This window comes from Melospiza melodia, chromosome 5 (assembly GCF_035770615.1).
Source record: "Melospiza melodia melodia isolate bMelMel2 chromosome 5, bMelMel2.pri, whole genome shotgun sequence".
Classification (NCBI taxonomy): domain Eukaryota; kingdom Metazoa; phylum Chordata; class Aves; order Passeriformes; family Passerellidae; genus Melospiza; species Melospiza melodia.
In genome coordinates, this window is record NC_086198.1 from 69,032,939 (window position 1) to 69,059,203 (window position 26,265).

Below are 26,265 nucleotides of genomic sequence, written 5' to 3' on the forward strand. Positions count from 1 at the left end.
TGGAGGGGCTTTTTATTAGGTTAGTTTTAATTTAAATCAGTTCTGTCAGTTGGGTAGACACTTGGCCATATGGATGGTTGTGCCAACACAAAGGAGACCCAGCTGTGTAAGAAACAGGATGACTGCAGGCAGAGTCTTTAAAGCCAATGATGCAGATACTGCTTGTTGATCCACCATCAGTGCAAGCATTTCTGCTTCCTGAAGCTCACTCTCAAAGCCTTTGGCCCAAACAGTTTCTCAAATAATGTAAAAGGGCATGCAAAAGACTTTCCAACAGTCCTATTAAAAGATGTATAAAGTGACCCATTCATCTTACTGAATAAGTGTGTTTTAGAGAAGAATGAAGCTTTTTAATGCAAGTCAGAGTGGTAATAGTTCCATTTATCTGCTACAACTGAAAAATCTCGTATCGCCATTTGCAAACTGGGGAGGAGACAGATTTGCCCTCACACTAATCTTAATGGCCCTCTGGCAGTAATGCAGATATTTGAGGAGGGAGAAGACCAAAAATCTGGTTTTTATAGGATTGATGCTCTTGACATCATTACTTGGTTTTGATTTTTAAGCTGGAACGTTTTCATAATCTAATTTATATTAAGATTCCCAGGATCAGTTACATGGACATGTTGACTTGGTCTGGCCTTTCTGTTGAGGATCTATGTCTAAGAAAGGCTCTCCTCCCAAAGCACTGCAGTCCTGTGGTAGTTCCCTACACATAACCATTTAGCACATGTTAGATGGTGACCCATGTTCCACGTCACTGGTCCATAATTGTGTCAGGACTAAATATTGTGTGACTGTAATAAATGTAAAGCTGTGATGACAGACAGAAGAGCCACAGCAAAAGTTTAAGTGAATATAAAGATACACTGGAAGGTTGAGTTAGATTAACTAATACTGTTTCTGAAGGGACTGTTTTGAGAAATCCTTTGGCCTAGCAACATTCTATTTAGCCCGTTGTCACTACCCTGGGGATGCTGTCCAAAGGAGACAAATCATAACTCTAGGCAACCATAATTCTAAACCTCAGCATTCCTGGTAATTTTGTCTCTGGGCAAAAAGTTATGTCTCTAAGCAAAAAGTTATGTATGAATTGTAACTACAACCACAGTGAAGAAAGGTTGTCTTGATATCACTTTATCTGTCTCAAATAATTAGTTGTTATCTGTATAAATGGGAGTAGTGCACAAATATCAGATGATGCAAATGCTCCATCTTGCATCTGACATCTCTTCCTATCTTTGATCGACAATAAATGAACGGCAGGGCAGGAGACAGCTTTCTGACAAAACATTTACAACAAGCGAGCTCTGCTTTGCAGTCACAAAGCAGAATAGAAGAGGAATCCCACACAAAGGGAAGTACACCTTCTTTGAACATTTGTTTTTCAGTTAAATCCTGCTCTCTGAAAAGTTTTCTGAGGGGAAAAAGCCCTTTACTTGGAAAGTAAACACACTTGTGTTCTTTTTTTCTGTCAGTTCTTGCTTCATGTCTACCACCTAGTGTTGACATGAACCATTTCCAAGTAGATGCAAGTGTGCTCTGCAATTTTCTGCTCTGACCTGCTAAGAATTCAGTGAGTTGTTTGCCTCAGTGCTTTTGTGTTGTTTTCACCTAAATAACAGCCTAAATTCATTCATATTCACCTAAATAACTTATATTTTATCTTCTGGAAGGAGATAAGGGTTTGTTTGGGTCATTGTACTGAATGACAGCAAGATTTGGAAAGATTTGCATCTTTGTGCATCATGCAGAATTTAAAGTGGAGTTTGTAGTCTCTAGCAGTGCTAAGTGCTTCCCTCAAGTTAGTGTTTCTTCTAAAAGGAGAGGCACACTGCAACAAAAATAACTTTTCAGCTGTTCAGAGTTAGTCCTGGAACATCTGGAAACTTGCTGAGCTACTTCAACTCACACAGAAAAACCATTTAGGGTCTTTTCTTACTAGATGGGCTAATCTTGTTTGAGGTTAGTGAGATGAACTGGTTTACAGGGCATCCAGCAAGAACTGAATTACCCAGAGTAGCATGGAGAAAGGGGAATCTTGTTGGAATGAGTTATCAAGTCAAGTCCAGCCTTGCATTCATGAAGCAGAGAAGGTAGAGCAAAACATGTAAGTTACCCATATTACCCATTTTCAGTACAGTTACTGGAAATAATTGAAATCATAATTTAATTGAACTAAACTTTTAAATGTACTGGTGCAAATTACAGGTGGGTCACACGTTTTTTTGATTCACATGTGGAAGGAGTAACCTGTGCTTTTAGTAGTGTGGGAATGGTGAGGTCTTCAGCTGACTCAGCATGTTCTATAGGGATACCTGACTGCTGTGATAGCAGGGGCAAACCTTATCCTCCTTCCAAAGACAACACTTCTGAATGCAAGAATTACAATGCAAGTTCAAGGATGTACCTTTGAACCAACCCATTGTAAAGAGAGAGAGAAGAAAGATTTTTAAACCAATGATGATACTAGTATTATTGGAAATTACAGTTTTAGTGACAGTACTGCAAACCACAGAAAGTTTATACTGAGAAATCAGTGTAAAATGAGAAAAGTGGTAGATAAGCATACACTGAAAAAACTGTGTATCCATGTATAAATTAACATTATCAAAAAGCTATTATTTTCTAGGGATCTCTCTCCTGACTTCTGAGAATTGTTTTAAAAATGCTAGTCAAATGGCAGATTAAATCCACCTTGGTGGAAAGTATTTGCCTTCATAATATCTCTCATAAAAGAATTGACTAGGCAATAATTAAGCATAGAGCAGGAAATAATGCATTATATCCAGTAATATTTTTATGTAAAATTTAATGAAGAGAGACTTGGATGGAATTTAGATCTCTGTGTGTAAATAAACCTGGTGGCTGTTGCTGCTGCAATAAGGACTTGACTGTTTGACTTGAGTTGTGTCTCTGTATGTGCCCAGAACTGATCTGGCTTTGGCCGGGCTGTGTAGATCTCTGCCCAAACATGACTGAGATCCAGAAAGTTGTTTTGCTGGAAAAAACTGAAAGAAAAACCCTGCAAATGTAATACAGACCATAAAGTACTTACACAACCACAAAATGAAGTAGTGGCTAGTAGGATTTCGCAGAATGACAGTTATGATACGGCATTTGTCTCTTAGCATGTCATGCATGTCATTGTTCCCTGCATTTTTTCTGTGTTTTCTGTGGGTTACTGGACATAACAGACCCCTTGCCAAGTAAATTGCCCAGTACCTTGACCCAGGGTAAATGCTGGTTAAGGAATTAAGAGTTGTATTTTCCCCATCAGCCCTGCCTAACCAAAAAGTTCTCCTATGGCTTCTACTGTTTGGTTAATTGCAGAGGGCTAACTTGTTAGAAAGACCATGGAGATGGCAATTGGAAATGAGGGGATGAAATTTCAACTGTACATGTTTTCTTTGATGAGTTAAAGTAGGCGTCAATTCTGTGTACTTTCTTTCAATTAAGACTGTTCATTGTGGCATGTCAGTGAACCAATATATATAGGCAGAGGTCATATTTTTTATTTGGCTAACTGACGTCACCACTAAAAGCTCATAGTAAAGGATTATGATGGAAACTCACACCTTGCTTTAGTGTAAATGACTGAAGGTGACTATATTAAAGGGAAGCAAGCATGTACTCATCTGGGTAACCTACACTTAAATATGTCATTTCATGCTACCTGACAGAATCTATTTGCATGTTAATTTCATAGAAAGTTCATGAAACCAACCTGTTGTATGGCTGATGGATCAGTATACACCTGTGTTCTGTTGAGGTCTTGCATTTCTTCCTGCTTACAAAGCCTTTCAAACAGTAACTTTTTGCCTTCTGTTACTGTGTGCACTCTCTCTGTTAATAGTTTTTGGAAGTGGAGTATGGTGTTTTCAGAAGCATTTTTCTTAAGTGGAACAGGTGACACCTCTGTAGACAAAAAGCAAAATACGTGGTTAGAGTGCACAAGTCAATGAACTACTGACACTGAAGTTTAGCACATGCTGGATTTTCCTAAAGCTGTTCTTCTGATCTGCTTTTTGGCAGGCATTGCCTGGTGTTGTATAAGGGATCATTGTATAATGGAGAGTAGGAATGCAGCAGACCCTATAAAAATCACTTATATCTCACACTTTCAGTTTTGCCTAGCTACAGCCCTCTCCAAGAGGTACTTACATAATAGGCAATAAATGAAAGTCTATTCAATCACACAGAGTGATTAATACAGAGTTAGTACAGTTTGTGGTGGTGAACTAAACAGGTTGAATTAAAAAACATAATGTTCAGATCATTTCTCATCATCTGTAGATATCATTTTAGTATTAAAAATAGTGGTGAGCTTCTTAAAACTAAGATTTTGTTCCTCATTGTTTGATTTTATTTAAGGCCTGTCAGTTTTGCAGGAAGAAAAATAAGCTGCTGCCTTCCCCATATCAGATCACATGCCACATATTTCTAGCCTTCTCATGATTTTTCTCTCTCCATGGTTCTCTATTCTATCTTGTCTTTGACACAGCTGTCTTAACCTGTTTTCTTGTGTACAGCACATTAGACATGTTTACAGACACAGTAGTGTAATATGAGGAAATCACATCCATGACTGCCTGTCCCTACTTTCCCTTAAGCAACATAATTGAGACCTATTGTTTTTTAAATAGTATATTTTCTTTGCATATGATTCTTATAAATCAAGTAAGTTTTTCCTGATGTTTACCTCATTTATACCAGGGATGAGGACTGAAATATATAAATAAATTGCAATTTTCCTTAGGCCTACATTTTTATCAGAACTCGTCTTTTGCCAATTGTTGTGGGTGAGAGGAGAATGTTGGTTTGGAGCTTAGTGTTAAGTGCTAGGATTATGTTTTTTAACTATTTGAGTACTGGATATAAGAATCTGTCATCCAATTCAACATCAGTGTAGAGATGCTTTTAAAAGTCAGGGGCTCTTACCATCATTCCATGTTTTTCTCTTGGTACTCAAAGATCCTGTGTTTGCTGTAGCATCTCCCACTGAAACTTAGAAGAGAAGAACAAGGTGACTAAGCCTCTTGTTGAGACTCTCAAGGCACAGTCAGTCACACACCAAAAGGTTTTATATTACAAAAGCAAATACCCTAGGACAAGACACATTTATTTCACAGATTCCTCAAGCAGATTAATAATTGAAGCTTCTTTTCTGAAAGTTTATTGCTTTACTGGCCACTGCATCAGCACTCACAGATTACACAGTCCTTTTCCATCATGCTAAAATGTAAATCAGCCAGGTTGGTTGTAGGTGTTGACATATCCCATTCATGGAGAGTATAAACAAGCAGCAATATATTCAGTTTCTGTATTTGGAAGAAAATACATGTATTGAGGATGTGATCTAGCTCAAGTCTGAGGCAGGGGAGAACAGTCATCCCACAGCTTTATGGCTGTCATTCTAGCTGCAAGTAATGCACTACTGGGTAGTGCCCTTGGATAGCACATTAGGGCTCTGATTCATGACTGACTGAGGACAGCTGGCTTCAGCCTGGTTCCAGCAGTTTCTGCTCAAGCCGTCCACCTGGCCTTTGCTGCAGAAATGGTTCAACTCCTCAACTAACATTTGTGCTGTTGCAAACTATTTAACTCATTGAGAACAATCACAACTAGTTCTGCTTTACCTTAAGTCACTGAACCCTAAGTTGCAGAGTTTCAGATATTTCTTCTATGAGAGCCCTTAATCTGCCTGGAGCAGGGGCAGGTGCCCCTGAGGTCTGAAGCAGTTGGCCAGTCACAAGAACCCTTAGAGCAGACATAAGATTAGCTGTGTGGTTCCTAGATCAGAGTATTTTTGATATGAAGATAGAGGCAGACTCTGTTGTGAAAATTGAATCTGCTTTAGCAAAATTAATACAATTATTACAAGCGCTCAGATAATCACTGTCCTGGATTTTTCTCTCTCTCCACTGCAGTGTGTATTGAATTAATATACTTTGGGGTTTTTGGAGTCCTCGAACTTAGCTTGATTGCTACTGATTTCTGCAGTTCCAAACAGTATGAGCTTGCAGCTGTCTACCCATCAGACTTTAAGTGCCTGCTGTATGTATGACCTCTAAAACCTGCCATGTGTTCTAGAACCATTTCACTGTGTGTCACTTAGGCTTTCAAAAGCAGATTCTCCAATAACACTGAACACTTCAGTGCTTTCACTTTTTGCTAATATTCTCACTTCTACCTGTCTCCACAGACCACTTGAGTTTCCTGAGTGTTCACTATGTGACCATGCAGATCGAGCTTCCCCAGTTATTTTCCCCTCCATTTCTGGCCACACATTTCACACCTACAGCATGGCTCAAACACGCGATTTCAGAAAGTTCACTTGAAACACTTTATCTCATCACTGAAGTTTTTAGTACCTGATAGGAGACTTGGGCTTTCACATCCCCAGCCTGAGGTTCCCAGAGGCTGCCTTCTTAAGATAGAGTCAACTTCATCATAAAATCTCATTTTTCTCCTGGGATTTCCAAGATGCTCATTTTCTTTCTGCAGTGCACGGTATTCATATTTTAGGTTCTTGTACTTTGTGCGACATTGTTTCCAGTCTCTGTCTATACCACGTTTCATTAATCTTCTGGCAATTTCCTCAAATATTTCTTTATTTCTTGTGGCCCCTTCAAGCATTTGTTGTATCTTTTCATCTGACCATATGTTTATCAGAGCCCTAACTTCATTATCACTCCAGTGTTTTCCTGCTCCAGTATCATTAACTGTAATAACTTTAAAGTGATTTTGTGCTTCTTCCAAGGGAATGTGATTGTCTGAAAATATAAATAAAAAAAACTTAACTGTAAATGCTATAATGCATGCTAAATATACATATATGAAAGCATAATTGCAACTGATAATCAGTTAATGATTAATATTTTATATATTTTAATCTTTTATATCTTTATATTTTTATATTTTATAATTTTAATATCCATACACAATTCTTTTCTCTTAAGTATGCAAAATATGTAGCAAGTGGAATCTCTTGTTTCTCCAAGGCATCTAAAATTCAACATTTTGTTGCTATAATTGTGCCACTGTTGTGAAATTAAAGACATATATCCAAGTGTTACATGTAGAAAAGCAGTAATCATGAAGCTTTAAAGATCTCAGCATTGGTGAGAAGTGTGGTTTCAAATTAAAATGGCAATGTGCAAATGAAAAGGCTGCTTGGGATTCAACAGAAGAAGAAAAATCTTCAGACTTGAAAATAATCAGAAGTAGGCAGATGCTGCTCATTAGATTATGTATAGAAGGCAAAGTTGAACTACAGTATTAATACAAATTTTGCTCATGAAAGGGAAAGATCTATGAAACAAATTTTTAAGTTAACTAATAAAGCTAAAATGGAATCAGAAGCAGAAAAGTAGAGCTGTGTTTACAGTAGAGATGTGATTGCTCCAGCTTTGGTACTGAAAATAGAATGTGATTTATTTCATAATAAATGCATGAAAATTATTACTCACCTGTCCCAACCATCTGTTTTGCTACTGGCGTACAAGATCTGTCTTCTGAGGTAGTGCTTATAGAATCTTCATCTATAGAAACACACAGTTTTAAATAGACTTGGATTTAGACAAATAAATTGCTATTATTATTGTCATCCTCTGTAGGAAACACCTCTTTCCACCTTAAAGTGTCCTAAGCCCTCAGTCTAACCCATTAGTTGTAGACATGAAGAATCACAGAATCATGGAATCATTTAAGATGGAAGCACTAATCATTTAGGATGGAGTTAACATTGCCAAGTCCACCAATAAGCCATGTCCTAAGTGCCACATCTACATGTCATTTAAATCCCTCCAGGGACAGTGACTCCACCACTGCTCAAGTCCAAGGTGACAGTTCTGCTGAGCTCCCTCCTTACCTCACCAAGAACTGAAAACACTGCCATTTTGTGATTGCTATTGCCAAGAGGCTCCAGCCACCCCCAGTCCTCTATTCACAAACATCAGGTGCAGTGGGTACCTCCCCTAGCTGGCTCCTTCACCAGCTGTGTCAGGAGTTGTCAGCCACACTCTCCAGGAACCTTCCTAGGCTGTGTCCTTTGCTCTGTTGTATTTCCAGCAGACTTCTGGTCAGCTGAAGTCCCCCCCAGGGGCCAGTGACTGGGAGATTTCTCCCAGCTGCTTGTGAAATATTTCAGCTGCCTCTTTGCCACACAGACTCCCACCAGGATACCTGCCTTGTTGCCTTCTCCTGATTCTTACCCATACGTCCTCAACCCTATTTGTCACCATCATGAGCTCTAGACAATCAAAACACTCTCTAACCTACAGACTACCCCACAGTCTCTCCTTTCTTGCCTCTCCCTTCTGCAATTTATAGCCATCCATTGCAGCACTCCAGCTGTGCAAGTCATCCCTCTGTGTCTTCAAGATGGAAACTGATACAGTTTTCCTGCTACACAATGGCTTCCAGCTTGTCCTGTTTGTTGCCCATGCTGTCTGCACTGGTGTGGATGAACCACAGCTGGGCTTTTGGGGGTGAAAAGCTCTAATTTCTATATGGCCATTCTCAGATGCTCCTGTGGTTTCTAACACATCAGTAACCCCTGCATGTCTTTGCTGATCTCCATTCCCCGACTACTAAGATAGCAGATCAAAGGACCTCTCTAGAACACCACCTCTCCCACCCATCAAACATTGGCATGTTGCCCCCAGGCTCTCTAGTTAAAGTCTGGTGTTATCTCTTCCCACCTGCAAATTTAGTTTAAAGCTCTTTCAATGAGTTCTGCTAACTTCTGTGTTAAGATCCTTTTCCTCCCTTTGAGATAGGTGCCAACAAGTCTGGTGTCTGGAACCATGACTGAAAATTCCAGTATTTTCCCAGTGTCAACAAGCTTGGAGACAGATAGTGATCTGCTGGTTCTTCCTGTTTTTTTCCCACATCATTCATTGCAACTCGAAGAAGAGAATGCTACTTGCTCTCGATCCTTCAACCAGTTGTTCCAATGCCCTGAAGTCTCTTTTTATTTGCAACTTCATTGTTGCCTGCTGAGAAATTATTGAAATTATCTATGAACATCAAAACCCTGCTTTGCTGATTCTGTGTTCATTTGCTCATGCTTGAACTATTCTGAGGCTGAAAGTTCGCTTTTGTGTGGACTTACATTTTGGGTTGGGAGGAAGAGAAAGATTAGTTCTGATTGTTTGCTAGGGGATGTCATAGACTAATTATGTTCAATACCACTTTTACTAAAGAGTAGAAATAAATGTTTCTTTTATGTTTTGAACAGCTGAGTGCTTACTTAGGCTCTGTCAGAAATAAAGATTCTTTGTAAATAAGCATGTTCATTTGATGTGCTTTCTGTAATGGTAGTTGCCAATATATGCACAAACTAGTACTTGGAATTCATATTTGCTCTATAACTTGTTTTCTCTTCAGTCATTTGGCAAACACTTGTTTTTCACAAGCTGTGTGCAAGCATATATTTTGTACCTGTGGAAAACTTGGAAATCATACTTTCATCAGCATGTGTATGTGATTTACTTGGGATGCTAGAAGAAAAGTGGGTTTTCTCATAAACAGGCACCCTATAACTTTTGAGAAAACTCTTGCATCTTCCTTAACACTTGCAGCTGTTGGAAATGGGCTAAAAGAGAGCTGTAGGTCTACTCGTAGGCTCCTGAGAGATTCCTTTTTTTCAAACCCTTAACCAACCTCCCCATGGCTTCCATTTCTGTGCTCATTCTGACAACCATACTGGCTCTCTGGTCTCTTCCTGTCTTTGGCAGTGGCACTGGTGTAGTGCTGACTTGCATGATCACTGTGTTCAGTTGGATATTACATGATAGGGAGTTTCTGTGTATTAGGCAATCAGTTGAGCTGCATTACATTTTATTCTTCACTCTGCATTCATGTGACCTTGCTGTGTCTCAACTTTCAGGGTCACAGATTTACTTTATCCTCAGTGTCACCTGTGTTCCTGTGTGTCATTGTTATGATGGCATTGCTCTGATGTTGTCCTCAGTGTCACAGTCACTACAGTTGTCTTTCACGATCAAGATCAGCCAATGCAAACAGTTGTAAAGGGTGTCTAACATAGGATGTCTCAACATCCAAACTACAGATAACATAATTGCTGAAAAGGGAGCTCTTGCTTGGAATATGCCTGATGCATACAATAGAAATATTCTTATGGTAGAAACTTTCAGTGTCAAAGGCCAAAGAATTGCTGTTCACACAATCACTAAAATTGGGGGTTTTTCTATTAACTTCTGCATACAAACAGCATTACTGTAACGAATATTTTGATCCAGGGTGTCAGGCCACTCTATTTCAATGCTATCTTTATTTCCTCTGATGTCTTTTTTTCATTATCATCTATAGTCTTATGCTCATTTATTCCAGAATATTAGTATCCCTACTGTGTTCTAATGTTAAATTTTAACATTTTAAACAAATCTTCTCCTGATCACTTATCATTGAATATATGACTTCTACATATTGCTGAGGTGCTGATTTCAGTTTTATATTTAAAATAGTTCAGAATATATTTATGGAAATTTCTTGCTAGTAAATCATCTGATACTAAATGCAGTCATTAAGTAGTTTGAAAATACAGGCAATGTATAAAATGTTCTGAGTTTCTGAGACAGCCATTTACCTTTCCATTTTATCCTCTCTAGCAACTGTGTAAGAGAAACCATAGTTGTGTCACAATCAATTGCAGACTAATCATACTCATCATAAAAAGGAGCATGTTGTCTGGGAAAATAAGATTTTGTTATAATTATGGGAAGGGGAAATAAGTGTTCATACATTTCTGCACTATGAAATCAAACAAAACCCATAATTTATCATAACCTAGAGGTAGAACAAGTGTAATTTGCTGGAATAACATATGAACCTTTGGAATCTGCAATGCCAGTAAAGTAGAATGTCCTGTTAAAAATATTATGACAAAGTCCTGACCTACCTATATCAATTGTCTCCTTCTTTATTTGTGTAGCTTCCAGAGCTGCTGGGGTGGAGTTGGCTAAGTCCCCCTCATCTTCAAGGGTTTCTGTAAAAAATAATAATTTACAGAGTTCTTATTAACTAAACACGTCTTGAGTGATGTCTTGAGAATCAACTACTCAGAATGCTGCTGATAACTTCTGTTAAAGGTTTCCTCTCTTAATACATTAAAGCTGCCATTTATCTGCTGTAATAGGCTTAAGAACAGAGTGTTCCTGCTTATAAAGTAAATCCAGAACATCACCTAACAGCTGCACTAGATAAGTTTATGGGTTACATGTGCAAACTCTTAAGTTATTTTAACCTGGATCAGGATCTGTAGAATGGTTCACTGATGGTGGGTGTAAGATATCTAGTTACTGATAAATGTTCTTGCAGCAGAACAGGCAAGACAGTGACTTGCATAAAGGGTGCAATATTTACTGAAATTATTGAAAGACTTCCAAGTGACTGATGCAAAGAGTGTTTGAATTAGCCCCAAAAAGGAGCAAGGGACCCTGACACATCAGGGTGCTGTGCTTAGACAATTGATCTGTAAGGCTGCTTGCGTGATGGAGACAATGTACTAAAGCCTGTCCTGAGAGCATCTCTGCTGCTACAGCTTGCAGGGGTTTACATCACACAGCTGGGTGACAGAGGTGTCCCTGGGCTCCCCTCCATGGGGAGGAGATCTCCACTCCTCTGCCATTGGCCCACTGGTGTTAAGGGAAAATTCCACCCCTCTGCCCTAGGACAGAGGTATGGGCAGGTGGATGATGCAACTGGTCGTGCTGATCCTCGCTTCCCAGTGAGGACACTGCTCTACAGAGATTACACTGTGAAGGCCACATCATGGATCAATGACAGCAGTTTTCTGGCTCCCAGCCTGTTCTCAGTCCAGTCAAGAATATTGCCCCTAAACATTGAGCAATGAAGTTTCATCTAGAGCCATTTTATTAAAAATTACCCCCAGATCAATACAGTTTTGTTTGCATCAGATGTTCTTTATGATGAGACTAGCATCACATGTTTTTTTTCTTCTTTTTTTTTTTTTTTTTTTTTTTTTTGTGAGCCAAGAATGTGGGTAGGGAGCCTGGCTTGTTTTCTAAGGCACCTTTCAGAGTTTTGGAGGGAGGGCACAAAAAGAGTAAGACTGAGCCAAACAGAACAAGCCATCAACAGTTTTTGGCATGGATAAAACACAGTGGCTCCATCTGAGTTGTCAGTGAAGCTATAGACAGTTGCCAGCAAATATGCTTAATCTCTACTTTGTGTTTAGGCACTGCTCACAAGGCCACCCGAGCAATGCTGTCACAGTCTTTCCTTTCACCCACTCAGACTGATACAAGCTCTGTTCTCTTTTGGCACTCTGTCAGCATCACTAATTATCTTGTTTTCTGGCTCATGAGGCAAGATTAGTAATTTGTCTCCTAATCCTTACTCTCATGTGTGTCTTGAATAATTTAAAAGGGAATTGGGATATGTTAAAACTAAGGAAAATTTTTAGTGTGTGGCTTATGTTTACACTCCAGCAAGTTGCAAAGTTGCTGCTGTGTCATACAGATCTGTGAGAGTGGATGCAGAAAACTGTGGATACACAGTTAAGAGTTTATGTCTGCAGCCCAAATATGCCTAGGCTAAGGCAGTGAATAATCAAGAACTTTAGGTTTGCACTTCTCTGGAACAATGCCTTACACTAGCCTGGGGCACATGTATGTAAACATTATCTTTTGACTTTATATCTGTACATTTTAAAATTCCTTGCACACAGCAGCAAGTGTTCAAGCCAATGTTAAGTGCCTGAGTATGTACCAACTTAAAATCTTAACTTTAAACAACAAGTTTTTTAAAAACCCTTGCTTAGGAATGTATCTTGGAAGTGTCACTACATCAAATTTGTTCTGAGAGGGACATATAGTAAAGTGTAGGGGGTATCAAAAATCCTAAGAAAATAAAGACAAGGAAAGGAATTTGTTTGACATAAAAATACTTGTAGGTATTTTTAAGAACATTAGGCTAGTGGTATTTCTTAGAAACCTGTTTTCATCTCCACTGTTGTACCCTAGCACTTCAAATTTAATCAACCCTATACATACACTCTGTGGTCATACTACTAAGTCTGACACACGTGCAATGTACATGGACTTTGGATTGACAAGACTGCATAGATGGAAGTAATTGGTGTCTGAACAGATTTGTTACTTTTAGTAACAACTAAAAGTGATTCCACGAAATTGAAAACATCAGTGAAAATGAATAATAAGGTTTTATTTGCAGATCGATTCAATGTGGGGTATGTTTTACCAAAAGAGAGCAAGCTGCAGTGTCCCTAGCCTATCACAGGACGCTTTAGCTGAAAACCCAGGGCTGGAGACTGTTGTGGTTCTTCTGCTCCCCCAGCTGGGCAGCGCTGACAGCGGCGTCAGGAACCAGGACAGGCTGTGCAAGGAGCTGGGAGAGTTTATTTACATTTATGGGCATTCTCAGGTGGGCATTTGCTGCTCTTTGAGTAACAAATTCATATGGGCAGAGGAGAAAAACAATACCATGGCACATCAAATAACTAATTGCTCTCCTGAAATTGGTGTATTTGTCTTTTCACTAACACCACCTTAGTATTTTTCTTACTAGAGCATGGCAAACCTAAATGGGCTGTTAATAAAGACTGGCAGTGGTGACAGTGTTACTGTGGCTCCTAACTCAGATTCACCTGTAAGATCATGAGAAGCACGTTCACTCTGAAGCAACTCCTGCATCTTCTGTGCATTTACACAGCTGCAGTTTCCAGAAGGCAATGCCTGCCCAGGCTAACTCATATATATGTGTATGTATATGGGCAAGTGCATATACAACTCTGGCTGCAGAGTACATTAACTGATAAGGAAGATACCCAGATATGAGTTTAACAGAATTTCTGAGTTCTCATTTGTGCCAAATTGAGGTTTTCTACAATTTTTTTTCAAGGCACACAAATACCTATAAATTTAATAATTCCACGCCTGTTGAGAAACACTTTTCTACAAAAGTTCTGTTGAATATGCAGCTTTTTAAAAAAGTGACATTCTAAATGCCAATGATTGTGAGACATTACTCATATCAAACAACCAATGTAATGTATCAGTGCCTTTTCACTATTTATCAGTGTGTATATTTATGAGTACGGAGCTACATACAATCTCTTTACTTAACAGTTTCTCACTTCAAAATTACTTGGACTGTCTAGGAAAAGCATGTACCACAATTAGTGAACAAAGAGTCTCCATGATGTTGTAACATAAAAAATGCGCATCTTTTCTCTGTTTTATGCAATACCATTTATGCAATACTATTTATGTCACCATTAATAAAATTAAAGACTAGGTGTGTTTTACCATCTGCAAAAAAAGTATTTGAGTGTGTATTGTTTGTTTTGGAATGAGGGAAAGAATTTTGCAAACTGAACTCTTTTGTTGGTTTTGCCTTGGAGTGTGGTTTTGCATTCCCCCACAGAAGTTTGAAAAATAGTCTTAAGAGTGGAAATGCTGAGCCACAGACACTTTTGAACCACTTACTATTTTAATTTTTCCCCACAAAATCATACTTCATTTACAATTACCCAGAAACAAAGAAACTATGAAATTAAAATACACATATTTGAAAAGGGAGATGGTAACCAAGGTAAACTACAGATATCTTTACACCTACACTTATCTTAAATGACAGAAATTTGCACTCAGGATTTTACTAGCTATTCATTTTAAATAGCTGGTTTGGAAGAGTGCAGTCCAACTTACAATTTTACATAGCACCAGTAAGTTGAAAACTGCCAGACAACAGTTAAGGAGCACTGCTGAATCCATGTGTGTGTAGTAATTGTACTTGTCAATGGGTAGAAATTGAATTAAATATATTTTTAAGCAGTCTTAACTGGATCCCACAAAATGCTGTTTATTTCTTTCATGTTTGTCTCTCTGAAAATGAGGTCCCTATAGGCAATGCACTTTTCATGACAACCTCTTTTTCTCCATGGAATGCATCAAGTGCCCATGGTGAGCTGGTAAAAGGTCGCTTATTTTTTAGTAAATTTAAATTTTAATTGCTAGTGAATGAAAAAAGCCAAAAATGTTAATCTCTGGTATACCTTAAATTACAATCATCTCTTTACTTACTTGTCATATTTGTTTCTTTGGTTATATGCAGAGCTGCCCGACTCTCTGGAGTAGTGTTTACAGTAACATCATCTGTCAGAAGATTTTTAATTTGATATTAAAATCTTACAAGTTTACATTAGACCATTTAAAATTCTGTAAGACTACTCCTTAATTTAGACCATGTTCTGCCTCACACTACTGAAAGAGAACATGAGGTGCTCTGTTGTGGAAAATAAAACTTGTCGGCCTGAGAGACTTTCATGTGTCTCCAGCTGAATGTTAAACTTCTGCTTCCCCTGAAATTTGTTTTCAGATGTAAACCATAATATTTCTTTGTGAAGAACAGAGCATATGACCTTGATATTCAGTGAGACTCCTTAATGAAGTTTTCATCCCCTGACATGAGCATTTACACAATTATATCCTGATCACGTATTGTGAAAAAGAGATGCTGTATTAGTTCATGCCCAGGAGACTGAAAAATTCCAATCCTTAGGAAGAACATAGTTTAAGTAAATGTACTGTAATGCAGTAGGACATTGTACTCAACTTCCTTAAACTTGTTTCTTCTCTACATTCTGCGTCACAAGTCTCTGAAATGATTACTTACAGGACTGATTTTATCAAATTTAGCACGTCATTGTAGATGTGTGCGCAAGTACGGGATGGTTATCTCTATGGCATTATCTCTTGTTTTAAGTTTTTTAGGTCTCTGAATTTTCTACCAGTAATTACATTTGGGCTTATTTTAGAAATTAATGTTAATTTACTAAATTTAGGTATTTATATAAAATAGAAGACTTTTCAGATTACCTGAATCAGAAACTTTCTTTATATCTGCAACCTGTAGGTCTTCTGACATATTACTAACAGAGTCCTCTTCACCTGTGTCTCCAGGCATTTCTGTGTAAATAATGCTAAATTAATTATGGCACTGAATTTCTATACTTTATAAGAACACCTGTGATGTATCAAATTAAAAAGTCCATCCAGCCTCAGATGCTCTTTACTTTAGCAGGCAAAGTAGATGCATTAGCAAAACATGTAGAAATGGCAACTGAAGAGTGAATCTTCCCCCAAAATGTTCTCACAGTTTTCAGCCAGACTGTCTTTGTGTAATATTTTTCTTGACTTCTCCCATTACTTTATTAACTTCCAGTCTTACATTTGGCCAACATAGTATCATCCCCTCATCTCAACTAAAAGTTTAATGTTTAATTCTGTTCTTAAACAACAAGCATGTTTCTGGTTGTACATACCAATAAAAGTGGTTTTTTTTGGGTAGTGTAGGTTCATCAGTCTACTCTAATTCTGCACAGAATTCTCTAATTCTGCACTGATCACCATTGTCAATAACCACCCAAAACCAAAGGCAGACTCTGCCAGCATTCTTAGTGCTGTTCCTTTTGCTATTTTCACTATTGTCTCACCTGTTTGGGAGTCTTGCTCCAAAGCCCAATCAAACTGAGTTATTTGGGACCATAAGAGAAAGACAATTTAGATGTTAATTTTTTTAACCAATGTCTGTTACTACAGATTTCTTTTGCTCAATGTCTTAATTTTTCCAGTAACATAGTCTGACTATCTCTCTGATTCATTTCTGTTTTCTAAACTGGAAACAGTGTCTTCTGACATGACTGACTGGAATTGTCTCTCTGTATCATTTTATCCTATGTTTTAATATTTTTTTTTCCTCTTTTTGCTTCTGAGTTCTATTTAAAAAGTACAGGGAAATCACTCAATCTGAAATATTACCTTATAACAAAAGACAAAACTACTGGACAAAATAGTACATTTCTATTTAGTGTTTTTCCACACCAGCCAATTGGTTAATCTCTCTGTTTGTGCTTTTTGAGTTTGTTTTTTTTTTTTTAAGATCTCTCTAGTGCTGGAAAACTAAAAATGTTAAATGATATATGGGTAGTTGAAGTACTTACCTACGGAATCCTTTTCTGATTTTGCTTCTGTCCATTCTGGAGGCCTCTCACTTTCATCATTATCTGATTTACTTGTTTGTTCCATTGTGCAGTGCCCCAGAATAGCATCCAGTTCATTAAAAAATTTCATACTTTTACTCGTACTCCCTGAGTCTTGGGCAGTTTTTACACTCTTGTATTCGTGTTTCAGATTTTTGTATTTTGTCCTGCACTGCTTCCAGTCCCTGTCAATTCCAAACTTTTGCAGTCTAGCAGCAACCTGCTCAAATATTCTTTTATTTCTCACTGTCCCCTCCAATTGTTGCTGGATATTTTTGTCTGACCATATGCGTATCAAAGCTCTGACTTCATTGACAGTCCAGTGTTTTCCTCCTTCATTTGCCACTGTAGGAATGAAAGCCGCTGCTTTGGAAGCCTCTACTGCTGACGCTGGATTACCTGCATTGTGTGGGGCAGGGGAGAGACAGACATTTGTTACCTGCATTGGGTGGCTGGGGTGGGGAAAGGACAGAGAGAATGGGAGTGCAGGACGCTGTTTAAAGACAGAGCAGAGGTGACATTAAAATCAAGCTATTGGTTATTAATTTGTCAGCATTTTTGTTAATTCTGATATAATTTTTGCTTTCACTTGAAGACAGATACTAAGATAGCACATGTACATTTAATTAATCTAAGAGGAACATTTTTTTCTTCTGTGTCCTGATACACTAAATTTTTACCTGTAAGACCTTTGGGAACATCTGATGAGCTGCTTTGTCCTTCAGACATTAGAGAGGAGAAGAGAACTGTTGGGAAGATGGGATGTGCTGCATGAGCACAATAATAAATTGGCCCCAAGTCACTGACACTAGCATCCAGACTTAACACTCTGCATTCATGCCATAACCTTAGTTTTTACACACATGGAGGGATTTAACCTGGGTAAGTATCTAAAGAATCTGATCCTTCTTAACAAAGCACCCAAGTTGTGAGGGGAGCAGAGGAATGGAGACTTTTGCTTAAGTAAAACATTTGTGGGCTAGAACCCAGTTCTCATGGCATAGAACCTGCACCTTTCTCAGGGCAGATCAATCAAAAATATTTGGGTTTTTTTAGTAAAAATCAGTGTGAGTTGTCTTACTCTGCATAACTAAGATATTTTTCCATTTTCTCCAGTCTACTTTATTTTTGAACATTATGAGGCCACCCATGCAATAACTTAAAACACTGAAATATTATATATTTTAGTTTTTTAATGTTTCCTTGTTTCTATTTATGAATTTTCTTTAAGACTTTGTTTTGGTTATAAGATTAGTTTGGAAAGGGTTTTCTCATGCATTTTCTCTTTGAAAAAATAACTGAAAAAACCCAAATGAACAAACCCAAAACTATTTCCAGGGCATGATCACATGAAGCAGCATGAAAGTGCACTGTAACTGACAGGTTTTTACAGTCATACTGCAGTGATGCCTTTGTCAGTGTCCTTTTCTGGAAGAGCAAACCAGATGATGGGGGTTTGATACTTTATAGCCACTGAGATGTGTGTGATGGCAATAGTATCGGACCCTTGATTGTGCACAGAGCTTCAGTGGAGCACATTTATAACAACCTGTCTGGGGACAAACTTGTCCTAGATAAAGCCATTCCTTGCTAGTCTCCATAATTCATTCTAGTTGTCAATAAGTTGTTGTAACAGATATATTTGTTTTTCCTTATAGTCCTGGGTTAATCAGGACTAGGCAGTGTAGTTGAGAAGGGTAATTTTCAGGTGGCACATCAATTATGCTTTCTCCATTTCTTCCTGAGGGAGTGAAATAAAATGCTGATTTACTGGTGAATCAAACCATAGGAACTGCCACAGATGATAACTGCTGACATCAGATAGGCCAGAGAGGAAGGGCCTAGGGAAGATGACAAGAAGAGAGGATGAAGAGTGCAAGGAGGTGCTCTCTACACTTCCCAGTCAAAGCCATAGAGCACGGGGGCATCTGGGAGGAATGAAGGTTCTTTACTCTTTGTATAGGCCAGTATTTCTCACTAGTCATTTCCAACTGAGCTCACTTTTGGTTGTGGATATTAGTTCAAATGAGTTCTGGTGACTTGGTGTATTGCTTGCTTATTCTGCTGTGTGCAAAGTGAGAAATGGTGTGTTGTTTGTTTCTCATTCCATGTAAAAAACATTTTGATTCAAAATATCCTGCCTACAAGAACTGCTTTGAAACAAAGTTGTTATGTGCAGTGCAAAAATTTTCCTAATATCTTAAAAGCATTTTAATTTGTTTTTAAAAAACATGTTTAAGCAGGATATACATTATTTTTTTTATCTGAAAGATGCATTTATTCCATATTTAATCTTCTTCTAATCTTCCTCAAACCTGAGAAATCTGCTGAAATAAAACTAAAATATTAGGCATTATAGATACAAAGGGGTCAACATTTTTCTTTCAGTGGTTTCTGAGATAGTGCCTGAATCTTACAGACTAGAGGAGGTACTGGGGGAGGGCATTCTAGTACTAGTACATACTTGAACCCATGCAATTGAAGTTATTTTGCTGACTTTGTGAAAGCAGCTTCCTCAGAATTGAAGATTTTTCTGCTTGGCAGTGTGCTGAGCGCTGAGAAATAAAAAACATGTTCCTGTAAAATTTGATCCAGACACTTTCTGCATGTTTTGTTCATATGCATGAAGTATTTTATATGTGCATAAATTCCATGTGACATTCAGGTCTCTTCCTTAATTTCTTTCTGTGCCAGGCAGGAGGAGTGTAATGTGTAACATTATAGCCACAGGCTTAGCCTGTGCCTTGTTTACTTCCCAAATATGGCACCTTGCAGATTTTGTAATGGAAATTGTTGTAACTGGGCTGGAATGTATACTAAGGCATAGAGGGTATATAAAAAATAGAAAGAGCATGTAGGAAATTCAGGACAGCTGCTGTTCATCCAGGCAATGTACCAGCACATCAGTTGCTTCAATCTGCCTAAAATGTGTTTGTTTCTCCATTTCCTGTAGCTTTCCCTTGAAGGGGCTCACGCCTAGGATGCTCTTCCTCTTTCTATCTTGCCATATTTATGCCCTTGCTTTTGTAACTTTGCTGAGCAAAACTACTAGAGTAGGACGTTTTCTAAATGAGTTCTGTGGTTGGACTAAAGCATTGCTGACCACTCCTTGCTTGGAGAGGTGATTTTGAAGTTATGCTGGAGACCACTGCAAGTCTGGATTGCTCTGCATCTCTCTCCGGGCTCAGACCACTCACCCATGCTGCTTGAAGTATCCATGATTTAAGAAAATGAGCTAGGGAAAAGCCACAAGCTGACATGGGTACCTCTCTAGCATTTGCCATACTTTCCAGTGGCATTTAACAAAATTACTGATGTTAATGCAGTTTATCATGATTAAGCTATAGCATGGGATGTGTTTTGCATGCAAATGGGGGTCATGCAGGTGTTACATCATATACAGTGGTCAGTGTCTAGTGATGCACAACACTGCTGAGTGCTCTGGCAAGGGGATGGTGCCAGAGTGTGGCTGCATTAAAGCTATACTGATCAGAAACACAATGACAGTGCTTTCAAGCTATCAGGAAGTGCTCTGACACCCAGGCTGATTTTGAGTTTTTGATCTCTCTGTACCATCATACTATACCTAGTTGAACTGGTCTGGCATGAGATATAAAAAGTAGTGGATCTCCTGGAGCATCCTCATCATCTTCTAAAGAAACTGGTGTTTCACCTGGGAAGGAAAGAGTTTTTAGATGAAAAATAGGTATGGACTAAATTAGAAGTTTAAATTTAAATGTCCATACACTATGAGAAGATCTTTAACTTGGAAATCTTGACACTTAAGCTGTAGTTAAATTTTAAATTAATTTAGCTGTCCCAATAAAGGGGACATGAGTTATAGGAGGCAAATCATTTTACATCTTGGATATGAAGCCTGTTTGAAATGCTTTTTAAAATTCTGGTTGAAACTGACTTGATTCTAGTGACTTGTATGCTCTTCTGACTCAGTATTCAGGGTAAATAATAATGTAAAGTAAGAGACATGCAAATAAAGGCAGACTTTGCACACAGATTCATAAAATCACAAATCCATTTATGTAACAAAATTAAATTCCTAGAAGAGTGTGAAGAAAATCAGGATGTTCTGCAAAGAGCTCTGGAAATCAATGAAATTCATTAAGAGTATGGGGAAGGAACCCATATTCATTGTGACTTGACAGCAGCCATATTTGTAGCTGACAGGATTAAGTCTAGCCTTTTCCAGCATAGCTTTTCTACATTTGTTTAAAAGGGAACATTATAGCAATTGCTATGTAAGTATAAAAAGCAGCATATGTGCATCAGGTTCAGAACCAGCTAGATTTTCACAGAGTACAGACTTGTAAGTTGTCCTGTGTGCTGTTTTCTGCATACCACGTTGACAGGAGGTTTGAAATGTTGCTTCCTTGTGCGGGAGCTGAGCTTCTGTGAGCTCCAGCCAGGCAGGGCACCCAGATCAAAGCTCGCAGCTCTGTGGTAGTTCGTCACGGGGAGCAGTAATGAGGTGTGGTTAGGATGCAATCTCCTACCCTGACGTCGCAAAACTGCGTTTGAAGCCATTATCCTAAACCCTCCTGACTTTCAGCAAGGCTCACTATGACTCATAGATGAGTGGCCTGATCTCTGACTGCTCCCAGCTGCCTGCCTGCCTTCCCTGGCAGGAGATGCTGCTTATACCCACAGTGACAGGACTGGCATTTCAGCTGCTTAAGAGCAGCAAAGCAAACCAGGGAGAGGAGAATAAATTCTCTCCTGGAAGGCTTCTGAGTGTGCCATAGGCACTAGCATGACCAAGGTTAATTACATTGTTACATTAAAAGAGAAACTTCTTTTATTTCTAGTAAGAACAGTTACCACAAAAAGATATTACTATACCACAAAAGCTACTCAAAAAAATTATTGCACACTTGTTTAAAAAAAAAACTATATAAAATACTGTCAATGACATGTTAAAAAGTGCAGACATGGAAAACCATGTATAAGTGGCACTTTCATGTCAGCATTTCTGAAAGATCTTCCTGCATTTTAGTAGCTGAGGTTTTTGCCAGTCATTGCTGATGCGTTTCTGCTCAGCTATAATCTTTCTGCATTTGTTGAGGTAAAGTGAAAGTCAAGCAAGGTGACCAGTGCCTTAATATTTAAACATAAAGAAAGAAATATAAAAAGTGTAAATTACTTTAATAACTAGGCAAATATTTTTTAAAATAATGTATTTTGTTTTTTAATCCTTGATTTAACTTGATTAACAAAATGGGAAGGTCATTCATTTGAACTCTAATGTAAGATACCATTTTTCATAGTTCACCATCACTTCACATAGATTTTCTTGGTTGTTGATTAGTGCAATAACACACAAACTGTACTTGAAGAGAAATGAACGCTTTGACTTGTATCTTTCTTAATGATAATTTAAGCTACATCTCTGCCTCTGAAATGTGTTTTGGGAGGGCAGCATGAATGTCATGGCTCACATTTCTGCATGTGCTTATGCATAAAGTGTTATCTTTTCATGATCAAGCTGGGAAATGGTATGTGTTGCTGCCAGGTTTGTCCTGAGACACCCTTCTCAGATTTGATTAATATTTTCAGTAACAATTTCTTCAAATACACTTCAGATATACTTTCAAAAGAAAACTGATTCTACCACGTATGAAAAATCATCAGGGGAACACTACTGAAATACCATTCAGTCCTGCAAAAAAAGTAGTCTCTTTTCTTTCCTTCCTGTTGCTCCCCCTTCCCAGCAATCTCCCAGTAGCTGAGATAATGTAAAGACATGCTTTGCATCTTTACATTAAGCATGCATAACAATGTTGAGACTGAGGCTAAGCAGAATGGTAAATATACAGTGAATTATTTGGGAACATTCCCTGTCCCCTGTCATGCTTTTTAAAAAGTATAGCAGCTGATTTCTTAAAATCAAATAAGATGTTAATGGTGGACACATATTATTAGTCACAGGTTTTAGTTTGCTGATAGCATTTTGTTTTTGCTACCAAAGCCATAACCTAGACATCCTTGATTCCTCCAGCCCCCTCAAAACGAGATGTCTTTGTCTCTCTTAAAAGAAGGATGGGAACATTTTTCTCTGCTCTCCTGCAGCACACTGTTCTTGAAAGGGAGAAGCCGGGAGAGGGCCTGCAGTCGCTGCTGGGGCAGAGCAGGGGGCTCTTTGCTTGTGCAGGAATTACCTTTCCCTCTGTGGGAGTGACACTGGCAGCTCTGTCCCTGCAGAAGGACTGGAGAGCATCAGCTGCAGAGCCACTGATGCCGGTTCTGCCGTACAAGTGCTCTTCAAAGTACTGGGCTGGGCAGCACCGGACTCTGACTGCAGGTGGAACAGGACTGGGCCTCTAGTACAGTGTTAGTTGCTTGACTTGCATTCTTAAATAAGAAAGTTGATGATCTCACAGCTGTTCCCTCAGCCCCTTGTGGTGGATGTGTGCATGCATTCTGCATAGCTGCAGGACACATTTCTATCTTAGTGTGCTTTCGTTGCAGCTCACATGTGGTTGTTGCAAAAATCTTTGCATTTCAATTTTTGCAGTAGTGTTGCATTATTACAGTTAGCTGCATTTAATTTTTGTTTATCAATAAAACTTGTTTGCTTTTATTTTTCTGGAGATAGTATCAGAAGTGCTTGTGCAGTCAAGAGATATATTTAATTATACCAGGTTTAAAACCAGACTGTCCTGGTGCTTCAAAACAAGGCATGTCTCACCCAGGGGTAATTATTTTTATAGATACTATAGTTTGGGATTCACAATTGAAATTAACTTTTGCTGATTTAAATTTGCTAGAGGTCTAAAGCAGATGAGAATTAGGATTACCAGGTGCAAACTACATCCAAACACAGAGGATAATCTAATGGCAGATCCTCGGATGTAGGACACTATCCTGATTTCATGTAGTCTTCAAAGTGTATCAGCTTTTATTAGCCTCAGTTCTGCAAGTTTAAATTTAAAAATTGATTGCAATTCACAGTGCAGAGAGCACATTACAATATTATAAAATTGCCGTTTTAATTTAAAGTGACTTTGACAGATTAGAGGCTTTTTGATAGTGATGACAAATTAAGGTCAAGCTTTTTTGTTAAGGTAAACAATGACAATGAAAAATGGCAATTTCTTTTCCTCAGATCTGTAAAGCAGCATTGTAGAGGGAGACGCGGAATGGTACAAGGACAAACTCAATGTCCAGCTCTTTTATATGCCTTTGACAATGACCCCTGGCAATAATGTTGAGTTTCTTATTTTCTTAAAAAATACTCACAAAATTAATGTAAATTGCTACATACCATGGGAACAAATTAAGCTTTTAATTTCTCTTTTTAGTAATCTTATTTTGGTACTTTTAACTATCATTGAGGCTTGTGCTTCAGTGACATGAAGGATGTGACAAGGAGATTTGAGTGATGTCAAACAGCACATTGACCCTAAGGAAATGTTAAGCAGAGCTTAAATGCATATGCAGAGAAGGTTGAATAAAACAAGAGATGCAAATAATTTAGTAAAACCCACTTCAGAATAAAGCCAGCTCTATTCACTTTGTCTGCCGCAAAACAGGCTGATAAATATGATAATTTTTACTTTCACTGCTAAACTAGAGTTTTTAACGAGATTATCACACGTGTTTCTTGACTACTAATAAAACTCCTTATAAAATAATTTACCTTAAGTCATCACACCTAAATATCAAGCTGATATATATATGAGAAATAAGAATAAAAATCTAAATTTCACTTGTATCACAACAAATAACGATTTTTACAACACTCTGACAATTTCAACCTCTTCTTTTTCTTTATGTTTGCATCTGAACTGGAGCTCTACAAAATCTGCTTCCAAAGTACTGTGAATGAAAGGCATAGAGGAGGAAAGCAGCTTATTTGAATTTAGCATTTTCAACCCGTGCAGGAGCCTGGACACTAGCAAGTACTCACCGAGGCTGCAATACAGGCAGTTAGTGTAATTTTGCTGGAATTACGCTGTATTTACAGACTTCGACACTGGTGGGTGCTAACATTTTATTCCCCTGCATGAGGCGTGCATCCAGTCACTTCTAACAGCGCTGCCGGGGCTGAGCAGCCTCCGCTCCAGCGCCAGCCAAGTCGGGCTTCGGTTTTGTTCCTTTTGGGTTTTAAGCAAAGAGAGAAAAATAGAAGCAAAAATATTTTTCTTTACCTTGCGTGCTGTCTGTTGTGGGGCTTGTGTTCAGCTGCGTCTCAGTCGCAGAACACCTGCCGTTTTCTTCTGCTGCTAATTGTGTGACAGGCTCATATCGCAATATGGCATCCAGATCATGGAAAAACTTCATGGTTTTAGTGACATCCCCAGAGTTGTGGGCATATTTAACCGTTCTGTATTCGTACTTGAGGTTTTTGTACTTTGCACGGCACTGTTTCCAGTCCCTGCACACTCCCAACTCCTGCAACCTTTTAGCAATGTAGATAAATATTCCTTTATTCCTCAGAGTGCCGTGCAGTTGCTTTCTGATATTTTTTTCTGACCAGACGCTTAACAAGGCTTTAACCTCCTCCTCAGTCCAATGCTTCCCTGCTCCACTCTCCATGTTGAAAGTGACCTGGAAATGATTCACTATTTCTAGCCAAGATTTTGTTTCCTAGGAAACCAGACGGCTGGTTGTCAGTAAGCTCCGCCGAGATGAAAGGATCTAGTTTTACTGGCTCAAGCTGCCTGAGGGGAGTAACTTGAGACGCTGCCAAATAAGCAGGCTCGCCGCTGGAGCCGGGCGAGGGAAGCGGCTCCGCCGGCGGGGAGGGGACACCTCGGCCGGGCCGGGCGGGGCCGGGGCTCACTGCTGTGACTCCTCTTCGGGAGTCAGTGGGGGCACCAGGGTGTGAGAAAAGAAGCAAAAAGAGCCTGTTTCGTTCCTTTGAAAAAAACCAAACCCAACAAAACAAAGCAACGTCACACACACACCCCTTGTGAACTGGGCTCTGCCGGGAGGCCCGGGCAGCCCCTGCTCCCGAGGGGGCCCGGCCGCGGGACCGAGCCTTCCCCACAGGGGTCGCATTCGGGATCGTCCTGCCCCACATCTTCACATCTCTGTGCGCTGTTTGCCTCTGAATGCGGGCAGTAGAGACACGTTTTGCATATCGGTGATGTTTTAATAACAGCTCGCGTACTTCAAGTCTGGCTCAGCTGGTAAAGTGGTGCAGGCATTGTGGTAGTGACACTGAGATCCCATGCCTTTTGTCAGTTCTAAGT

General features: G+C 38.9%; 2 protein-coding genes across 2 annotated transcripts in view; one reads left to right on the plus strand and one right to left on the minus strand.

The window, feature by feature from the left end:
- On the minus strand, positions 1–25,725 carry LOC134418647 (uncharacterized). The gene is given in 11 exon segments (XM_063157225.1): positions 1–1,779; positions 1,781–1,834; positions 3,728–3,918; positions 4,942–5,007; positions 6,375–6,776; positions 7,473–7,544; positions 10,928–11,014; positions 15,891–15,980; positions 17,015–17,452; positions 20,640–20,726; positions 25,219–25,725. Coding segments are annotated over 11 exon segments (1,908 nt in total). The 5' UTR covers positions 25,607–25,725; the 3' UTR covers positions 1–1,746.
- The window catches only part of PPAT (phosphoribosyl pyrophosphate amidotransferase), a 43,286-nt gene that overhangs the window by 5,200 nt on the left and 11,821 nt on the right, over positions 1–26,265 (plus strand). The gene's annotated exons all lie outside the window — the stretch shown is intronic.